The sequence below is a fragment of the Microtus oregoni genome, unplaced genomic scaffold, assembly GCF_018167655.1.
Source record: "Microtus oregoni isolate MIOR12 unplaced genomic scaffold, Mior012 000025F_ref0000491, whole genome shotgun sequence".
Lineage (NCBI taxonomy): Eukaryota > Metazoa > Chordata > Mammalia > Rodentia > Cricetidae > Microtus > Microtus oregoni.
This window is the reverse complement of record NW_024543084.1, coordinates 31,584,171-31,605,362: the sequence shown is the minus strand read 5'-3', so window position 1 is coordinate 31,605,362 and position 21,192 is coordinate 31,584,171. Positions and strand designations below refer to the sequence as shown.

The window sequence follows — 21,192 nt, the reverse complement described above, 5'->3', positions numbered from 1 at the left end:
TATGGGAAAGGGAAAGAATACATATGAGAAAAGCATAGCAAGATGGCATGGTGGGACACACTTGAGGGGCTGAGGCAGACGGATGAAGAACTCATGGACACAGTGAGAGCTACAGAAGCCTAGGCAACATAGCAACATCCTGTGTCAGCCAGCATTAAAGGGGGCTGGAGCCAGGACTTGGTGGTTCAGATCACCAGTCGCTCTGGCAGAGGTTTGGTTCCCACCACCCCATGGTGGCTTGTTACTGTTTCTAACTCCAGTTCAAAGGAATAACATCCCTGCTTCTGGCCTCCAGAGTTGCTGCGTGGATATGGTAGAAATATATGTACATAGATAAAGCACTCATACACATAAAGTAACTTTTTAGAAAGCCTAATGACATTTTCCTTTTTTTAATTTTAAATTTGAAACAGGGTCTCATGCATCCTAGGCTGGCCTAGAACTTGGTACGTAGTCAAAAGATGACCTTCAACTTTTGAACCACTCAGCTCTACCCCTCCTACCTCAGACTACAGGCAGGCAGCACCACACCCAGCTCTCCTAGTGGTGGAGGTGCAGGGCTTCATGCATGCTCGGCAAACACCTCTCAGCTGAACACATCCCCAGGCCTCATAACGAGAGTCTTTATACCAAAAGCTCTGAACACCGAGGAACAAATTCACTTTGTGGAAAATATGGCAAACTGGCACATAACTCTAAAAATATTTATGTGCAGCAATTTGGAAATTCAAATAGAAAAACAAACAGCAGATACTAGACCTACGGCAAACTAACATAAAATCCGGCCCCTCGGTCCTAGCAGTATTTCACCTCCACGAGTAGGTCTATAACGATTTTTGCCAAGTTTCTTCTGCAAACTTAAACTCTGAATCAAAGCAAGAGACTGCGAGGCTCCTGCACCTCTCACACGTACTCCAGCAGATGAGGCTAATGGAGGGAACACCATCTTCCTGCGCCACCACTATATAGTTCATCTCAGTCTCTGCTTCATGATTAAAAAAAAAAAGTACTCACTCAAAACAAAACTCGGTGAATTAAAACACACACACACACACACACACACACACACTTTGGCAATTACATAAATTAGAGCTCAGAGCAGTCGTAAACTCCACCCCAAGCGGTGGGGTCTCCATCCATGGTGCACTATGTACTAGCATATCAGGAGGTCAGAGGGGCACAGAAAACAGTCAGTTACTACAAAACATCACATCACTGCAGAAACATCACAGCCGCCCTGACACAGAAGACCACTCCGTAGAGAGAATTAACAAAGCTACAGCTGGGTGTGGCCGTGCCTCAGAGCACACTCGCACCCCAGCAGCTGGGAAACGGCCAGGAGGACTGTGAGTTCAAAGTCATCCTTGGCTACCACAGCAAGTTTGAGGCCAGCCTGGGCTGCTTAAGACCCTGTCTCAAAAACAACTTAGTGTAAAGGAAAACCAAAAAAAAAAAACCAAAACAACATTCAAGTTTAACTTATCCAATTGCAGACATACAGATGCTTTAAAAATTCTCTTATTCTTTTTTTGTCTGTTTTTCGAGCGACAGCCCTTCTAATTCCCACCGCTAGTCTTCCCTCAGCAGAATCACTATTCCCCACGTGACCCTTCCTTTCGAATGCAAGCGGCCAACTACAGCAGCAAACACAGGGGCGCTGATGGCTGCTTTAAAGCCTGCCTTTCTTCTTTCTGACCCCTGACACGTCTTGCTGCTGCATTAACTGGCCACTGTACTGACTGCTACCTGTGACACATCTCCCAGGACCAGGTACTCCAGTCCAGCAGGTGGCACCAAAGGACTGGCTGAGTCCCTGGAAGGCATACGTGAAGATAAGCACTACTGGTCCTTAGACTTTCAGTACAAGTAAACAATCTTGACAATGTTATCCAGTCACAGTACTTACTGACAGTCACAGCTACAACACAGTTCTACACACTGGGCTACAACCAGTTAATGGGAGCTGGTTCCGCCACACAAAGCAACGTGGCTCATGTGTACCCAGGGCCGCCAGCCCTGAGCCAGCCCAGGATGGCTCTCTGCTGGTCGGATGTGCTCCGGACGCCTGGGTCTCATTTCCCTCTCTCCCATTTGCTGTTTCCCCCCTTTTGGTCTTTCCTTCCCTCTTCATTCCCTCCTACTTTCTAGTTTCACAGTTTGATTTTTTTGAGAGATAGTCTCACTCTGTAGCTCAGGTTGTCCTCGAACTCACAGAAACCTCCTGCCTCAGCCTCCTCGGTACTGGGGTTACAGACCCCAGCCACAAGGCCTAGCTCTATCTCTTCTCATCTCTTACAATCCTGTATAGTAAAAAAAAAAAAAAAGTGAAGGACGGGTCCTTGGCGTGACCTTCTGCCAAGCACTGTCGGAAACCAGAAACAACAGAACAAAACAAACCTCTTTTTTTATTTTTTTAATTATTATGAACTGGAATGGAGCTCCTGTAGGAACACTAGACGAGTGTTCCACAATGATAGACTCACGATCAAGAGTCATTGCACACGTGTGCACTGTCACACACTCACATACACACACGTTTATATGGATCTGCTGGTCACACTGGCCATTGAAGTTTAGGCCCCAGGATGCTATGCAGAATTGCCCACCCTTCTGACATGGCTACAGATGTAGTCATCTACAAAGTTCACACTTGAGTACAGCGCTAACAAACAGTTAACAAATCATACACATACATACAATCTCACAAGGTTTTAAGTAGTTTATTGGTTTTGTGGTGGGACACGTTCATAGTTATCTCTGTGTGCATGAAGGCTGCGGACAGGCTGGACATGTCTTGGGGTAAGGAAAAAAGACCACTTGTGTGAATGCATCTAGGCATTCTCTCTTTGAAGTGAAGCAAGAGGCTGGAGATGGCTTAGCAGTAAGGGTGCTTGCTGTGTACAATTCTGAGAACCACACTTGAGGTCCTGTCACACACGTAACAACCCAGGCATACTGTGAGTGCCTGCAACCCCAGGTCAGGGTAGGGAGGGAGACAGGAGGATGGCTGGGGTTAGCTGGCTTCTAGCCTAGCCAGGAAAATAGAAGCTCAAGGTTTAGGGAGAGATTCTGCTTCAAAGGCACAAGTGAAAAGCAACAGAGGAGGGCATTCAAGGCCCCTTTCTGTTCCATGCCCATACATAAGCACTCACATCCACACTCACATCCATGTGCCTGATACACTCAGGCATATACAACTAAGTAAGCTTAAAATGTAAGGGCCGATGGAATGGCTCAGTGGGTGAAGTGTTTGTACACAAATCTGAATCCCCGAGTCTAGCTGGCAAAGCCCACATAAAAGTGAAGGGGAGAACTGTTCCAGAGAGCCATCCTCTGACCTGCACATGCGCATACCATAGCACGCAAGCGCCACACCTACACACACTCATATACACAAATAATAATAAAAAAAATTAAATCAAGCAAATCTTATCATTTTAGGGGCAAAAGTTTAATTCCATATTTCTTAAAGAAAACCAAGTGATATCAAACTTTCAAGGGCAAAAGAAGCTGTACAAAGTTGTTATGAAAACAGACAACATCCAAAATAGATCCCTAAAGAAAACTTCTTGGCCTTCTAAGCTTTGATTGAGATGAAACCATACTTAAAAGTTTTTTTTTAATATTTATTTATTTATTATGTATACAATATTCTGAGGGCACCAGACGTCATTACAGATGGTTGTGAGCCACCATGTGGTTGCTGGGAATTAACTCAGGACCTTTGGAAGACATACTTAAAGTTTATATGATACTCTCGGCATAGGACAAGCTACTTCCCTAATACACACACAAACGCACACTACTATGAATCTTATTTAACTAATAATGGCAATTCTCAATGCATGTGCAAATATATAGATATAAAAGATCAACTGAAAACATGTCTGAATGGAAACCACGGGCAGACAGGAAGATAACTGCCCATCTGTTATTTTATATGCTTACATGCTGTGGATCCAATTGATTTCTCACTGGTGCTTAGCTCCTGACATGAAATTTCTCATATTACAACCACTACTAATAAAATAAAAATGACACGGTAGAACATTTCCTCTCCATCCTTAATCCGCAAAACCATGGAGACCAAAGAGTCTTAAAAACCTCTACCATGAGTTTGAGTGTGTGTATGTGTGTGTATGTGTGTGTGTGAGAGAGAGAGAGAAACAGAGACAGAGAGACAGAGATAGACTGAAGGTTAGAGGGTACATGGGCACAGTTCCACAGAGAGCTGTACTCAATCTCCTCCATAAGCACACTAGTCATTTGGGAATGACAAGCCCCAAGTTATCCACTGTCACACTATTGGGGGCAGAGACTAGGAGATGACACTACTGGGTTCAAATCTGGAGTCTTGAGCATACTACGCGCACAGATATAATTATTAAAAGTTCATCAGTAAATGATGTTTAAAATGCAGCATAGTCCATGCATTGGAATACTCTGCATATATTAAAAGGGAAGCTCACAATATAAAAATAGCTTTAGGAAATATGACTAAATAAGAAAATAAGGTAGACTAGTATATATAATATGCTAGCTATACAATGTTATACAAATCGTATATGCTTGATGTGGGAAATCCTTTTGTATATGTGTTGCTTTTATTGGTTAATGAATAAAGAAGTGGCGTTGGTCTATGTTATGGCATAGAAGAGCTAGGCGGGGGGTTGGGAGGACTGAATATTGGGAGAAAGAAGGCAGAGTCAGGGAGCCACCATGTTGCTGCCACCAGAGGAGACAGACAGTGGAACATTGCCGGTAAGCCACGACCTCATGGTGATGCACAGATTAATAGAAATGGGTTGATTTAAGATAAAAGAGTTATCTAGAAATACATTTAAGCTAAAAGGCCAAGCAGTGCTATAATTAATATAGTTTCAGAGTGATTATTTGGGTCTGAGCAGCGGGGAAACAAATGAGCTGTCTCCCCCAACAACTTGGTGCCCAAAAGAACGGAGATACACGTCTATGACAATATACACAAGAAAGACATAAAAATAACTAATAAAATCTTGTATGGAATAGGAAAAAGCATGTACAAATCACATATGTGATGAGTTTGCATCTAAAACAAACATCATACAACGCAATTTAAAAAATGAGTAAGGGTTAATAGACATTTCTCCAAAGACCATACACAAATGCCCAGTAAGATTACAAAAGACATTAGCATAATTCTTCAGTAGAGGAAAGAAAATCAAAGCCCACTGACACCTGCTTGACATCCCAGGTCCCCTTCATGTCTTGATGACTCTACTGATGCCAAGACTAAATTCGTTGACTGTTCTTCCTTCTCCCTCTCTTAAAAGAAATTCTGTGTGTGTGCGTGTGTGTGTGTGCGTGTGTGTGTGTGAGAGAGAGAGACACGTGGGGTACTCACATGCCACCGAGCACATGTGCCACAACTTTGTTCTCTCCTACAGCCTTTACATGTGTCCCAGGGCTCAACTCAGGTGGTCAGGTCCATCCAGCAAGTGCTGTATCTGGTGGGTCACTTCACCCTCCCTCCTTCTGTTAATTGTGCCTGAATGTGCCACTTTATTTTCCAAGGTGCTGTTCAGTAATGTCACAAACGCATATTGTCGTAAAATACATCCTAGAACTTTTTTATCTTGCAGATATGCGAATGATCCTGCTTGTCCCTCCTGCCCCACCGTCTCTTCAACCACTAACTTGGATTAGCAAGTCCTCTTGACTCTTTCTCAGCAGTGCCACAGCAAACATAACACTGAGTAGGTCAAGAAATTTAAAAGCCATCGGAAACGAGCTGCACAGTGTGTATGAACAATCTCCAAGTTTTTCATAATGAATCATTAGGCCGTCAACAAAAAGGACAGGCACATCAACGCGAGAGCGACTACCGGAAGTTTCTTCACATGCACCCCCTGCACACGGTGTCTTACTGGGGTGACTACCACTGTAATGAAGGACCATGAGCAAACACAACTTGGAGGGGAAAGGTGTATTTTGTTTAAGCTTCCATTTCACAGTTCATCCCCTACAGCAGTCAGGGCAGGAACCTGGAGAGTCAAAAGATGATGCAGAGGTCATGGAGGGGTGCTGCTTGCTGGCTTGTTCCTATGGATTGCTCAGCCTGCTTTCTTATACCAGCCCAGGGATGGCACCACCTATAGGGGCTGGACCCGTCCACATCAATCACTAATTAAGGAAAGGCCCACAGGTCTAACTACAGTCTGGTCTTACGGAGGTATTTTCTCAACTGAGTTCCCTCCTCTCCAAGGACATAAAAACTAGCCCTGGCTGGCCTAGAATTCTCAATGTAGACCAGGAGGGCCTCAAACTCAGAGTTCTACCTGTCTCTGCCTCCAAAGTGTTGGGCTCAAAAGCGCACACCACCGTACTCAGCAAGAAAGATTTTCCTTTAAGTGCATGTGTGTGAGCATGTTCAATGTGTACTGACGCCTGGAGGGCAGAAGCAGCCATGAGATGCCCTGGAGCTGGACCCACAGCAGTTGTGAGCTGACCAACATGGGTGCTAGGATTTGTTGTTGTTGTTTTTGAGACAAGGTTTCTCTGTGAAACAGTCTGACTATATACTGGAACTTACTCTGTAGACCAGGTTGGCTTCAAACTCACAGAGGTCTGCCTGCCTCTGCCTCTGGGATTAAAGGCATGTGCTACCACTGCCTGGTACAGCAAGCATTCCTAACTGCTGAGTCATTTCTCCAGCCTTAACCATTAATTCTTGACGTTCTATTTTTCTGCCTCTTATAATACCGATGTTACTTCTGTCTGCCACATTCAGCAGAACAAAATTAATATACATCTCTTATGAGCCTCTTCAAAATTTCATAGAGTATCCACTTTTTCTCAAATGTCCTTTCCCTATCTTACGGACTCCCAGTTTTGGGGAATTCTCTGTACAGTAAGGCCAGAGATCTTCATTACTACACTGGCTATGAACTTAGGCCCCGATGACCAGGCTTTCCTGGAATAGGGAATTCAGAAATTGGTGTAGGAGGGTCATCTGTCTATGTGTTACTTTCATTGGTTAATAAAAAAACTGCCTTGACCTTTTGATAGGCCAGCTCTTAGATAGGTGGAGTAGACAGAACAGAATGCTGGGAGAAAGAAGCAGAGTCAGGCAGACGCCATGATTCTCCATCCTAGATGGACGTAGGTTAGGATCTTTCCCAGTAAGCCTTGTGATGCTACACAGATTATTAGAAATGGGTTAACCAAGATGTGAGAATTAGCCCATAAGAGGCTAAAACTAATGGGCCTGGCTGTGTTTAAATGAATACAGTTTCCGTGTAATTATTTTGGGTAAAGCTAGCAGGCGGCTGGGACCCGGGTGGCTGGAAGTGGCCTGCTGCTCCTTTTACAAGAAATGAACTTGGTTTCACAACTGTTACAGTTTTGATCTCTTTAGGGGCAGGGTTTAGATGGAAGAAGTAGATCATGGGGGGAGGGTTATCTCCGAAGGACCTATATCTGAAGCAATTTAAATTTCTTTTAAAATTATTATTATGTATTTCATGTGTAGGGATGTTCTGCCCACATGGATGTCTGTGCATCGCATGCTTGTCTGGTACCCAGAAAGGACAGAAGAGGGTGTTGCATCTCCTGGAACTGGAGTTACAGATGGTTGTGAACCACGGGTGCATTCTGGGAACTGAATATGGGTCCTCTGGAAGGACAGTCAGTGTTCTCATCTCTCTGTCCCACAAAGGGGATATCTGGTTGCCAGGCCCTTCCTCTTGGACTCCCTGCTTCCTGCATAAATAAAGGGATCCTCTCTCCGCTGCCATGCCCTTCCACCAACATGTCCTGCCCCACCACACATGTGCCCAGTGACAACAGGCTTGAGCCCTCTGAAACCACGGGCCCAAACAAAGCCTTCCTCTTTGGCTTTTTCAGGTATTCTGTCACAGCAAGGAACTGGTTTAATACAATGACTATGGTCTGATGTGGGCACAGAATGGCATAAGCAGTTTACATGTCCACGGGCACGATTAAATTACTGACTCTCACTGAACACCCCATCAACTGAAGGCCAACATGATTGGATTAACCCACCCAACACAAACAAGCTCAGTATCTGTCACAAGGTCCCGAGAAGACACTCTTCACATCTCAGAGGAGACACCAAAAATGCAGGACCAAGAAGCAGGTCTTTTCAGTTTGTTATCTCTCTCTCATACTTACAATCTTGCTTCTCTCAACTACTGCTTACTTTGGAGGTGGAGAGAAAGTTCAGTGGTTAAGGACACTTGCAGCTCTTCTAGGGACCCAAGTTCAGTTCCCAGCACCTATTTCAGGTGGTTTACAACCTTCTATAAGTCCAGACCCTGGGGATCTGATACCTCTGGCCTCCAGAGGCACCTGCACTCATGGGCACATACCCATGAGCAGATATACATCTACATACAATTTTTAAAAAATAATAAACTTTTTTTAAGTACTATTTTTTTTAACTCTGGTTCTTAACTCTATTGCTAATCTCAGCTATCACTTCATCACGTCTACTCCTCTCCCTCCCATATTCTCAAGCCAGCACTTACAACACACAGCTTCACTGCGACACTAGTGGTTATTCTGCCTGGAGCTGTCTACCACTGGCCACTGAATAAAGCCTGTGGGCATTTAATAAGCTTTTCCCCCTTGGAGCCAATAACATATGGCAAGTACATAATTTCCAAACCTTTATAGTATGTCATTATTATATAATACATATTAGACATAGCTACTACAATATATAATGCATAAGAAATACATGCCGTCTTCATGAGCGCATCTGTGTGCGAGGGCTTGCCCTCACTAAAGCAGCTGAACTTTTCTCTTGTGTCTCTCCAGCAAAGGAAACAGCTCTTCAATAAGTGAATAAAGCCAGGCAACACACAGCAAGGGCATGAATAATGACAGCACCTGGACCTACAACTGGTAACACTGAGTCTTATTCTCAATCTCTAGGGGGGAAAAAAACCCTCCCATATTAATTGCCATCCATTTGTGAACAGGGGTTTTGGTGGGGACGGAAACAGTTCACTCAGTTCTGCTAGGAAAACCACCAGCGAAGCAGAGCAGAGCTTGGGTATAGGTTAGAAAGAAGTTAGCGAGGGCCGTGATGGCTACAAGAGATCTGAGAACGATTAATTCTCTCGACAAGCAGCATTCGACGTCTGCATGCATTGGTTAAGAAGTGCTGTAGACTCAGTGCTTTCACTTCTCCAGGAGACTGTGTTAAAGATACTGTGCAGACATCAGCACCGCACAGACCGTCAAAGATCAGCTTCAGCCTGCACATCACTCAGCCAAGCCTGGTAATACCATTATTTAATCACTCAACATGGTGTTTCTTTCAAGACAGCAGCATTCAAATCAGTCTGACACATGTTTATACAAAGAAGTGATTGCTTGCCTAAATTGTAGGAGGGTAGACACAAAAAATTGAATTAAGTTCAACTTTTCAGCAGCATAAAATCTTGTCTAACTGCTTTCAGGCAAGCATGGTGGTACACCTGTGATTCCAGCCCTCAAGGGGGCAGAGGCAAGAGGATTGGTGCACGTCTGAGGTCATCCTCATCTACAGAGAGAGAGCTTGTCTTAAGGAAAGAAAACAGAAAGGAAGCCAGACAGAGTCACTTTTATAGAGCAAGGCATAATCCAAATATCAGTTACCTTCTGAGCTGTAGCAAAGCACACGGAACCTATTGCTTGTCTACCACCCACAGCCGCTTGGGCAGAGCCAGACACAGAACAGAGGCTGGTTTTGAAACACATCATAGTGGATGTAAGCTGGGCATTCATGGGTTGTACAAGAGGAATGGGATCAGAGACGGCAGATTTATGAGGAAATATGGAACAATAAAAAAGGGAGAACGATGGTCGGCACAAAGGTTCTGAATATCAACAAAGCCTGGAACGCACTGGAATTAGAGTCTGAGGTGACAAGTCAATTCATGCAGGAAATACAGCAGCTGCAGGGCAATGACGGGGGCCTCAACGTGTCAATACTACACTTGATGACAGGAGGCACAAACTATGAAGGAAAGAGATAACCCAGGTGGAAATACAGCAGCTGCAGGGCGATGACGGGGGCCTCAACGTGTCAATACTACACTTGATGACAGGAGGCACAAACTATGAAGGAAAGAGCTAACCCAGGTGGCAAAGACAGAAGGGTGCCCAGAGGCCAGGAGGGCAGATGGGCTACAGAGAGAATGCTGGCACTGGTCAGAGAATGAAGAACCAAGATGACAAGGTGACAAGATAGAGCAATGGTTAAGGGGCTGGATGACTCCACAAGGACTGGACACAGTGGCCTCAGGGACCTTTGCCTCCACCATGCAGCTGGAGAGCAATGCCACAGTAAGACACTGGAAAGAGCACATATAAAAATACTGAGACATCTCAAACATGGGGAGCAGATAGTGCCATGCCAGGGGGAGGGTGGAGGGGGCATGCGCTGACAAGCCTGGAGTGCTGAGAGTACCCCAGAATGTCAGCTGGGCACACGCTCTAGATCCTTCCAGTTTCCCCAAAGTTCAGCAACAACTGGAACCAAGTAGTTTCTCCTCCTCAGAGTGGCGAGTCAGGTGATGATTAGCTACGATTAGGACTCAGAGACATTTCTCCTTTCGTATTTGCTTGTAACTGAAATTCAACTACTAGCAAGACAGGCTAAAAAGGGTTCATATTTCAACTTATAATTAAAGTCCAATTTCCAGAGTGTCTTTTTCATTAGCATTATTAAAATGCCTCTAAACTGATGTGCTGAACTTTTAGCTCCTTTGTATCTCTGGTTTGCCAAAAAGAGCTTTAAAAACTAAGATCTCAATGACCTGGGAAATGTTTAAAATATGCAAATCATCTAAAAACCTGAGAAGACTGCCCCAAACCGACATACTCCCAGTATGTCAGCAGACTGAAGTCATGGTACGTTCTCCACTTAAAAAGTTTTACTGCTATCATTAATCCACAATTATTATGTCAATGAGTGGATCTGTGACTTCTTTTAAAAATATTTTATTTGTTTGTTTGTTTACTGTATGGGATGCTCCAGCACACGTGGGCATCAGAGGACAAACTGGGGGCATCAATTCTCTGCTTTCATCATGGCAGTCTTAGAGCCTATCTTGCGGTAGTAAGTGGCTAATCCACTGAGTCATCTCGTCCCCACCCCACTCTTCCTTTTCTTTGGAGGCAGGATCTCCTGTAGTCAAGAGTGGCCTTGAACCCCCGTGTAGTGAAGCACGAACTATGACAACTACTTCAAGACAACATGACATTCTATGTGTATATCTCTCTCCAGAGTTGACGTGTGAAAAAACAACAGAGGAGGGGGAAGGAAAGAGGGTTATAGCTGAAAGATTATCTAGGAGTTGACAGTTCTTAAGGTTGGATTAGAAGCACAATTTTATATATATATACATACATACCTTTTCATAGTAAAAGTTAGTTTAAAATGTTATCTATAAACCAAAGAAACTCAAGCAAATATAAAAGTCAGAATCATGATACAAAAGCAATATAATCTTTAAGACTAGACTCTGAATGAAAATATAACATGCTAAAAGTGAAGAATCCATGTTTCTGTGTAATTTTATAGACGTCATTTTTTTCTCAAAAGAAATCTAGATAACTATGAAGGACTCTACAAAGTAAGACATAGATGTTGCAAAGATAGAACTTTTCTTCAGAGTCTGCAGTATGCAAAAAAAAATCTGTGATTTATTATTATTATTATTGTTTTTCAAGCAGGGTTTCTCTGTAGCTTTGGAACCTATCCTGGAACTAGCTCTTGTAGACCAGGCTGGCCTTGAACTCACAGAGATTCACCTGCCTCTGTCTCGAGTGCTGGGATTAAAGGTGTGCACCACCACCACCTGGCTGAAATTAAGTAAAATAAGAACAGATAAGATCACAGTAAGCGATGTGGCACTTGGTTCTGGCCCGAGCAAGCAGCACACACACCCCCCCCTCGAGCTCAGCACAGGAACCACATGCCACTTGACTTTTCATCGCTTTACTTTCTCCCCAGGTGCCCCTCCTCCACTTTGAGAATCAACATTTATCAAGCGCAGTATCAACAAGCAGGGACTCCGGGGCAAACACATTAAACAATGATCGCTTTATACACATAACACAAGCTCCAAAACAAGCAAAACACCCTACCTCAGCACACACAAATTCTCCTCCGCTGTCCTAATGTAAACCACTTAAAGCACATACACCGCATCTAGCAGTTAATGGGAACTGCATCTGTAAGGAATATTTTCTATTTGGCTGAACAACAGAACTGTCGACACAGGGAACACGTCAGTGAATTGAAAGTTTCACATTATGGAAGAGGTTTACTGGGCATCAGCCTGTAACGGACACTCCTCAATTTACTTAAGCACAGGTTTGAAAAGCTCATTTCTAAATCAGCCTCCTGGAACTCGGCTTGAATTTTCCCCCAAAGCAATTTTACAAAGGACAGTTAGTCCAGTAGGTGGTCCTCCTACAAAATACAGGCATTATTGGGCCTATAAAGAAAGACAGCAGTAGCAGGGCATGGTGGCTCGCGCCTGAAATCCCAGGATTCAGGAGGAGGATCAGAGAAGCTCAGCACATTTGTAAAGTTTACACCCGCAGCCTCAGCTACTGAGGAAGCTGAGTCAGGAACCTCCCAAGCAGGCGGATCCCAGGTTCAAGGCCTGTCTGGGCTTTGTGAGTACAAGGCGCTCCTAGTCAACTTAGTGAGGCTGCCACAGTAAAAAAATAAAAAAAAAAAATGAAAGGGATACCATGGTTTTGGGAGAGAGTTTGCCTAGCACAGGTCTTGGGTTAAATTCCTAATACTGAAAAGAAATTCAGTGCTGGAGAGATGGATCAGCAGTTACGAACACTTGCTGCTCTTCCAGAGAACCCAGGTTCAATTCCTGGCACACAAACTGCTGTTCGCAACCACTTGTAACTTCAGTTCCGTGGGGCTCTGATGCCCTCTTCTGGCCTCCGTGGGCATGCACACATGTGGTAGGTACACAGAGATAAGCAGGCAAAACCCCACACATCAAGAAACAAAACGACTAAACAAGGCATCTGCAAGCCAGGAGTGATGTGAAATAGTCAAAACCCCAGCACTCGGGAAGGTGACGGAGGGCGGCTACGGCATGAGGCCAGCCTAGAGGACACTGTAAGACCCAGTCTCAAAGGAACGCAGCTCCTACTGAGCTGACAGTGAATCACAGTGTCTGTCAGGCTGTTCCCAGAAAGATGGTTTGAAAAACTATGGAGCTTCTTTGTAACCATTTTAACATGCGTTTTTAATGTTTAAAAACTCAAGGAAAGATTACAAGCTCCCTTGGTGGCCCCTAGCTCCATCTGAGGACGCAAACAGTCCCCTCTCTCTAGATGCAGACAGGGACACTGAGCAGGCTGCAGAGCAACCACAGGTGTCCCTCTGCGGACACCACAGGCAGTCCAGACACCGTGTCTGCAAACAGGCCATAACCGGGTCCTACACACAAGATTTCAGTGCTTTGAAGATTTTTGGGCCACAAAAATTGTTTCCATGGATACGGCAGAAAAGGTATAAAACATCACAAAGGCAAAATAATCTAATTAGGCATGCATACATTTTCTCGTATGCTTATGCAGTTGAGAGAATGCTCAGGGCATCAGTGTTTCCATAAACAAGCTAGCCTACCATCCAGTCCCAATACTTTCATTTGGTTTTACTTTTTGAGACAGGGTCTTATGTACCCCAGGCTGGCTTTAAATTCACTATGTATACAAGGATGGCCTTAAACCCCTGGTCCTCCACCCCCGCCTCCCAGCGCTCGGATCATAAGGATTTGTAACCAACACTCCCAGTTTCTGTGGTTCTAGAGAATCAAACCCATGGCTCTATGCCTAGCAGTCAAGCAGTCTACCATGTAGCTGCTTTTAAAAACAGAATTCTAAGCCTACGTTCCAATTTTGCAGTTCTGTCATTCTAAAACTTTAGACACAATTTTATTACACCCAGACCCAGAAGCCTGACACGACTCTCCACAATGCACTGTGGAGTCACAGAGATCTCAGGGGTTTGCTTCCCGCCAGTCTCAAACCCTGCCTGCAAAGGCTTGTTACACTTGCCTGCATACGTGTTGGCCTTATTCAGGAGGTCTGTGCATGCGTGCATGTCAGCAAAAGCCCGGATTCCTAAGCAGTTGACAGGGTGAAGCTGGGATTCTAAAAATTCGCAGCATGTCTTCTTCACGTCCTGTAACTGCAGCAGGCCAGCTGCAGGGAGGAGGACCTGCAACACACAAGCGAGACACTCAGGCGACAGCGGGCAGCACCCTCTCCCCACCCCTCTACGAGGCAGGTCCATACAAACAAAGGCAAATGACTATGGAAACCATGGCGATCTCTCATATTCTCCGCCATATCCACAGGATCTTTCACAGGTCTCCATGGCATCCGAGATATCACACAGGGGTCTCTTAATGGCTCGTTAAAACATAAGACGTTCATTTAAGTCTTTGAATGGTACCTGTTGGCGTGTACATATGTGACAGGTATGAGGATCGGGTGTGCCACAGCATCCGTGCAGAGGTAGAAGGGCTAACTGTAGAGTCCACTATCTCCTTCCACCTTTCCATGGATTCCAGGGACTGAACTTAAGCTGCAGGGCTTGCCAGGCAAGCGTCCTTATGCGCTGAGCCATCTCCCCAGTCTTCACTGAGATTTTCAAAACCCAGATTATTAGGGTGCTAGGGGGTGCTATTGCATAACAAAAGTGCTTCTGTTCCCTTAGTGCAAGCAGCCACTGAGTTTGGCATGGGTGGAGAAGGGGTGGGCCCGGAGAGACACAGAACACAAGGAAACTGCATTTCATAGAAGGCTCAAAGTTCTACGGTTTGACTAATAGAACAATCTGCTTTCCCTGGGTGGCAGGGCTTGGGGTGGACACGCATCAAGCAATTTTGAATTCAACACAAGTCTGAAGCTACAAGCAGACAATTTCTCTAGAATATAACATATAAGCTAAGAAATGATACATAGAAGGTAATATATATGCTATGAAATAAGGCATAAAAGGTAATTGCCTCGTAGTTTTTAAGTGTGTCTTTGTGTTTAAATAACTCCAAGCAATTTAATATTAATCCTAAGTTATTCTGGGGACCCTAAGTATAATCATCACCATAAACACTACCACCATCGCTTCAACTCCTCCCAAATGGGTCAGCAATGGGAGCACTGTTCTCTGTAAATGAATTAGGATGTTGCCATGTTAAAGACCACATTTGAAAGTCAAATTAGGGAGAAAAAAAAGCATTTAAAAAGTGGTGAAGCCGGGCGGTGGTGATGCACGCCTTTAATCCCAGAACTTGGGAGGCAGAGGCAGGCGGATCTCTGTGAGTTCAAGACCAGCCTGGTCTACAAGAGCTAGTTCCAGGACAGGCTCCAAAGCCACAGAGAATCCCTGTCTCGAAAAACCAAAAAAAAAAAAAAAAAAAAAAAAAAAAAAGTGGTGAAATTCCTGCTGTTCTTATTAAGGCCACCTACCTCCCCCAGCCCACAAATCAACTGTTAAAATAACAGTTCATTTTAAAAGAGACTACATTAGCATGAAAAATAACCTTCCAAGTTTCTGTAGGGGTTACATTTGAAAAGCTGGGATGTAGCTCAATGGAAGAGTATGTGCAAATAAAAAAAAAAAAAAACATTATTACCTTAACATGCACTACACTACAACCCAAAGACTAAAAGTCCTCATGGATATCTCTTACGATTTTCCTGAGTTTAGGTAATAAGACTTAAATTTGCAGAAGAAAGACATGTTTCTTTTGTGGGGGGATACCAAGCTACCCTTACTTTCATACATGAAGCATTGAGGCTCTCACTCTGAGATGTAGAGGTTGTGTGTGGATATACATGCTATACACAGCAAGTAGCAGCTAACAGGCTTGAAGACTAAGAGGGCTAATTGTGATTTAACCCAAGTCTATTAACTACCGCCAGAAAGAACACGCAGAGATACCAGAAGAAAGCAGCATGTGAATAACACGGTAAGGTGGGGGCAGCCAACCCTATAGCAGGATGTGCGGGTGTGGTTCGCTACATTATGAGAAAGGCTCTCCATGGAAGCTTTCATTTGTTGATCACGTTCACACTGGAAGGATTTTCTAGGCTGGTATAATTGTGCTCTGAAGCAAAGTAAAACACTCTCCAAGACATTTAACAACACAGCCATTTAATTCGGCAAGCACATCGTGTGGAAAGTGGTCTTCGGAGCAATATTCACTCTTTGGAATGTATGCAAATAAACAGCAATGATCACCCTTCTACTCAGCCTTTCCCCAGCCAGGACGCGGGGCTTTTCAGCAGGCTCCCCGGGAATGACAACTCAGCGGACCGGATGTGGAAGACAAGGTGGCCGAGAAGAAACAGGCTCACACCCTGCTGGTGGGGGTACAGATGAGTGAACTCACATGAAGAACATTTTGTTTATTTCAACCCAAACTGCCAAGGCCTATCTCTCTGACTCAGCAACTGACTCACTAACATGCACACAGTCCCCCTCTTCAGTGTTACTGTGGAAGCTGGCGGTGGGGGCCTGATCACACAGAGACCGCTTAAATGACTGTCACCATCCAGTCAAAGGAACACCTTACAGTCATGAAAAGGAACAAAAAGCTATACAAACAACATTGTCTACAATATATTATCAGGTGAAATAATTTCAGCAGTGTGTGTGTGTGTGTGTGTGTGTATGTGTGTGTATGTGTGTGTGTGTGTGTATGTGTGTGTATGTGTGTATGTGTGTGTATGTATGTGTGTATGTGTGGTGTGTGTGTGTGTGTGTGTATTCTAACAGACATACCCATTCACACATGTGTATAACGATCCAAGAAAACTGCTAGTGCGTGCTTTAAAAATTTTTTTAAAGGTACGTGCGTGTGTACGCGTGCATATGTTCAGTGGCCACAGGAGGGTATCATCAGGTGTCCTCCTCTATGTTTCTCAGCCTATTGTTTTTGAGTTAGAGTTCTTCCTAAATCTGGGGCTTTCCATTTCTTGGTGAATCTAGATGCCACCATACCTCTGCAATCCTGTCTCTGCCACTTCTCTTTGGGGTGGCAGACACACTGGATACACTGGACGTCTGGCTTGTGACACGGATCCTCGAATCTGTACTCCTAACCTCAGGAAAGCACAACAGGCCCTTGTTAACTGCCGAGCCTGCTCTCCAGCCCCTCATATTTTTATTTCCTCTGCTTTACTGATTTTAATTTAATCACTAGGAAGTCCAGAGCTAGCTTATCAGAAGAACGAAATTCATTAAAATTATAGACATACAAGTCTGCACACGTGCTTGAGAGCAGAGGTACAAAGGTGTTTTGAGGAGGGATTACCTGGGTTTTGTTTTTTTTTTAATGGATGGAGCAATGAGTTCATTGTTTTCAGGCTTAGTAAATATATGTTAAATGTATGAGTCAACTATATAAAACATTTATTACTATTTTTATCTTGCTAGTAAACTCTTCAAAACTGCCTTAGTTCTGTGATGTAATTTTACTAGGACCAAACTGAAATAACTCATAATTATGTAATTAGTTACATACAGCCTCATTATTATCCTCATATTGTCCTCATTGGGACAAACAAACCATTCCTGTCCCAGTTCATTAATATGACATCTGGTGACCAACAGTAACTCATGACGCCACCAGGAAACTACCTAGCTTTCAAACAGTCAAACAGCTTGTTAAAACAAAACAAAATGAGCCACACCTCGGTACCAGACTCACTCAGTTCACTGACAGCCTGTGGTTGTGAATGTTTGGATCTAATCAATCAAGCTTCCCGTTCTTCTCAGGAAGAACCCAGACTCAAGTGAGGCTGGAGAATGTCTAAGTCATATGGCCATGCCATGGCAAGGCGGGGATAGGACACAGCTGACCAGCCCTTGAGCATACCATTCCAACACCCTCAGTACCATCTCTAGGTATGGGATGTAAATATTTGCATAATTTCTCACTATCCCATACTATCCTTTTGTCACAGTGCTAAACACAATCACTTCAGTAAAATCACTCGTAGTAGCTTCCGTGATGGAGTACCAAGGCAGGCAGAGAGCTAAGCACTTAACGCCAATAACGCCTCATTATTGGCGTTACTATACAGAAGCTAATGCAGGGCCCTGGAGGTGTGTAACTCACCTAAGCTCATACAGCTGATACGGCACAAGCCAAGCCTGTTATGTGAGTAATACTAACCAGCTACTTCAGACAGCACATAGACATTCTGCATTCATGGTTCACAATGTAACCAGGCACTGGAGAGTTGGCTCAGAGGTTAAGACTGCCTGCTCTTCCAGAGGACAATGATTCCAGCAGATTCAACACACTCTCCTGGCCTCCGTGGACACCCACACATATGCACACACACATATACACACACATGCACATACATATACACACATGCCCATGTGCACACACACGTGTGCGTGCGCATACACACAAATTAAAAATCTGTTATGTTGTGTACCAATATGGTTCAATGAGTACTTAAATTGAAAAAGAAGGACACAAATTTGGGAGGGCATAGGAAGTGGGGATGGATCTAGGAGTAGTTAGGGGAAATATAGGGAATATGGTTAATGTACATTATATGAAATTCTCAAAGAATTAATAAAGTATTACATTAAAAATATAGAGTAACAGGAGTACATTTTAAAGGTTACCTTCTCCTTAACAATATAAAGCTTCTTACTAAGTGCAAGTAAGCAAAAATGCATTTTTAAGCCAATATAGAGAAATGAAGTAAAAACGTACTAGGATTCACAGTACAGAACATGGTAGAATCCTGAAGATGGCAGGCAAAGGGCTGTAATTTGTAAAACCCTGATTTGTGAGAACAAATTTACTATACAATCTTTCAATATTTGCTGTGATTTTTACAGGTCAATAAAAGGGCAGATGATTCTCATAATACCAGAGTTTATTTTCTCCTGAATAAGGTAAACTGTACTATTGATTAGAAGACAAGAATCACCAAACTGTTCATATCGGCCTCAAACATGTCACCTTCTACCATAGGGACCTCAGCGGTAGGATTACAAGTCGTGCTGCCTTGAACACCTAAGAAGTAATCTTCAGATTTGCTAGAAGTCATAAAAATATCTTGTCATGGACAACCACGAGAGAAAATGCCTTTAATCCCAGCACTCAGGAGACAGAGCAGGCAGATCTCTGAATTCCAAGCCAGCCAGAGCTACATAGTGAGAAAAAAAAAATCCAAAAAATAGATTTATTCTCCTAAAATTTGCTTTTCTGAACTTTCTAGATTAACGAAGCAGCTCAGCAATGAAACATTTTGGGGGAAGGGGAGGGAGAAGTGGGGCTCAAATGGAGACCTCATCCATGCTATGAAGTGCTCTGCTCGGCCACATCCGCAGCCCCAGAACAGCTCGTGTGAAAGCGGAATTACACCGACTCCTTGACCTCCCAGAAACCTCTCATTTATCTGATTGAAACTTGCCATTTTCTCAGCTTTGGTGGCATTGGCCCTGAGACCGAGAGAGGTGACCCAACAGCACTGGAAAACCCTCAGCACATTTGAAACATCAAGGAAAGCCACCGTGATCCCCCACAGAGCTGACAGGAGTGCAGGACAACATCTCAGAGTGTATGTGGGAGAGAACACATTCTCAAGCCAAGACGCCCCCCTGAGGTACGTGACTCTCTAGGAGAAATGTGAAGTGAATGGAGCTGTTCTTCCTGTGGCTTCTCGTTCTCTCGATTCTATCAGTACTGAGGTCCACCTGAAGCCAGGCATCGTCAGCACCAGCTTGGTCCCTTCCAGTTACTAACAACGTTTATACTTCATGATCAAATTATGGACTGATCCCTGTGTTGACTGTCTATCTCCCTAAGGAGTAAATGCTATGGCTGTGAGATCAAACCTGTTTTATTCCTGCAGGACTCTCAGGTCCTAGATGAATACCTACATGTATCAGAAAACAATCAACCTCCACAGAAATCAATTTGCTATTTCCTTTTAAAATGAATAAATCTGGAGTGCTTCTTAATCAGAACCACACACATGATTTTTAGGAACATATCTGCATGTGACTTTTCTTTGGTCCTACCTCAAAATCCTTTCAGCCTGACCCCTTACTCAAGTCACTATCATAGTGACCATCTCCTGAGCTGACCGATCACCTCATGACCATATCACAAAGTACCCTGCCCCTAAGTGTCTGCCACACTCCTGTGTGACACACATATCACAATAAAAAAAAAATTCTAAACAGAATATACAGTGTAGTAGCCTTTTCTTAAAAAAGAACTTATTTTAGTTATTTTTTGAGACACAATTTTACTATATAGCTCTGGCTGCATGGTGCTCACTATTACGACCAGGCTGGCCTTGAACTCATAGAGATTGAACTCTTATTGGCTCACTGCTTGTGTGCATCAATATGGTGGAAATTTGATTCCTTTTAACTGTGTGTATGTGTGTGCCTATGTGTAAGCACACACAAACATAAGTATACATGCTCATGGAAGTCAGAAGAGGGTGTTGGATCCCCTGGAGGTGGGTGTGAGTAGGATCACACCAGTACTACAGGTGGGTGCGAGCAGGAACACACCAGTACTACAGGTGGGTGTGAGTAGGATCACACCAGTACTACAGGTGGGTGCAAGCAGGAACACACCAGTACTACAGGTGGGTGTGAGTAGGATCACACCAGTACTACAGGTGGGTGCAAGCAGGAACACACCAGTACTACAGGTGGGTGCGAGCAGGATCACACCAGTACTACAGGTGGGTGCGAGCAGGATCACACCAGTACTACAGGTGGGTGCGAGCAGGATCACACCAGTACTACAGGTGGGTGCGAGCAGGATCACACCAGTACTACAGGTGGGTGCGAGCAGGAACACACCAGTACTACAGGTGGGTGCGAGCAGGAACACACCAGTACTACAGGTGGGTGCGAGCAGGATTATAGAAGTACTAGCAATTGAACTTGGGTCATCTGGAAAAGCTGGAAATGCTTAGCCACTGAGCCATCTCCCTAGGCCCTATCTTCTCCCTCCCGCCTTCCCTCCCTCCCTTCATGTGTGTGTATGTATGTGTGAGTGTGTGTGTGTGTGTGTGTTTAAACACAAACAGAGGTCTAAAAGGAAATACCACAACTGTTTACTGTTTTCTGGAGATTATCTCCAGTTAGTGGCAATAGAG

At 44.1% G+C, this 21,192-nt stretch overlaps 1 protein-coding gene across 1 annotated transcript in view; it reads right to left on the bottom strand.

Moving 5' to 3' along the window:
- Positions 1–21,192, bottom strand: part of Klhl2 (kelch like family member 2) — a 113,975-nt gene that overhangs the window by 32,092 nt on the left and 60,691 nt on the right. Inside the window, exon 5 of the mRNA XM_041674427.1 lies at positions 14,089–14,251. Within this exon, the coding sequence (XP_041530361.1) occupies positions 14,089–14,251 (163 nt within the window). The remainder of the gene's footprint in view (positions 1–14,088; positions 14,252–21,192) is intronic.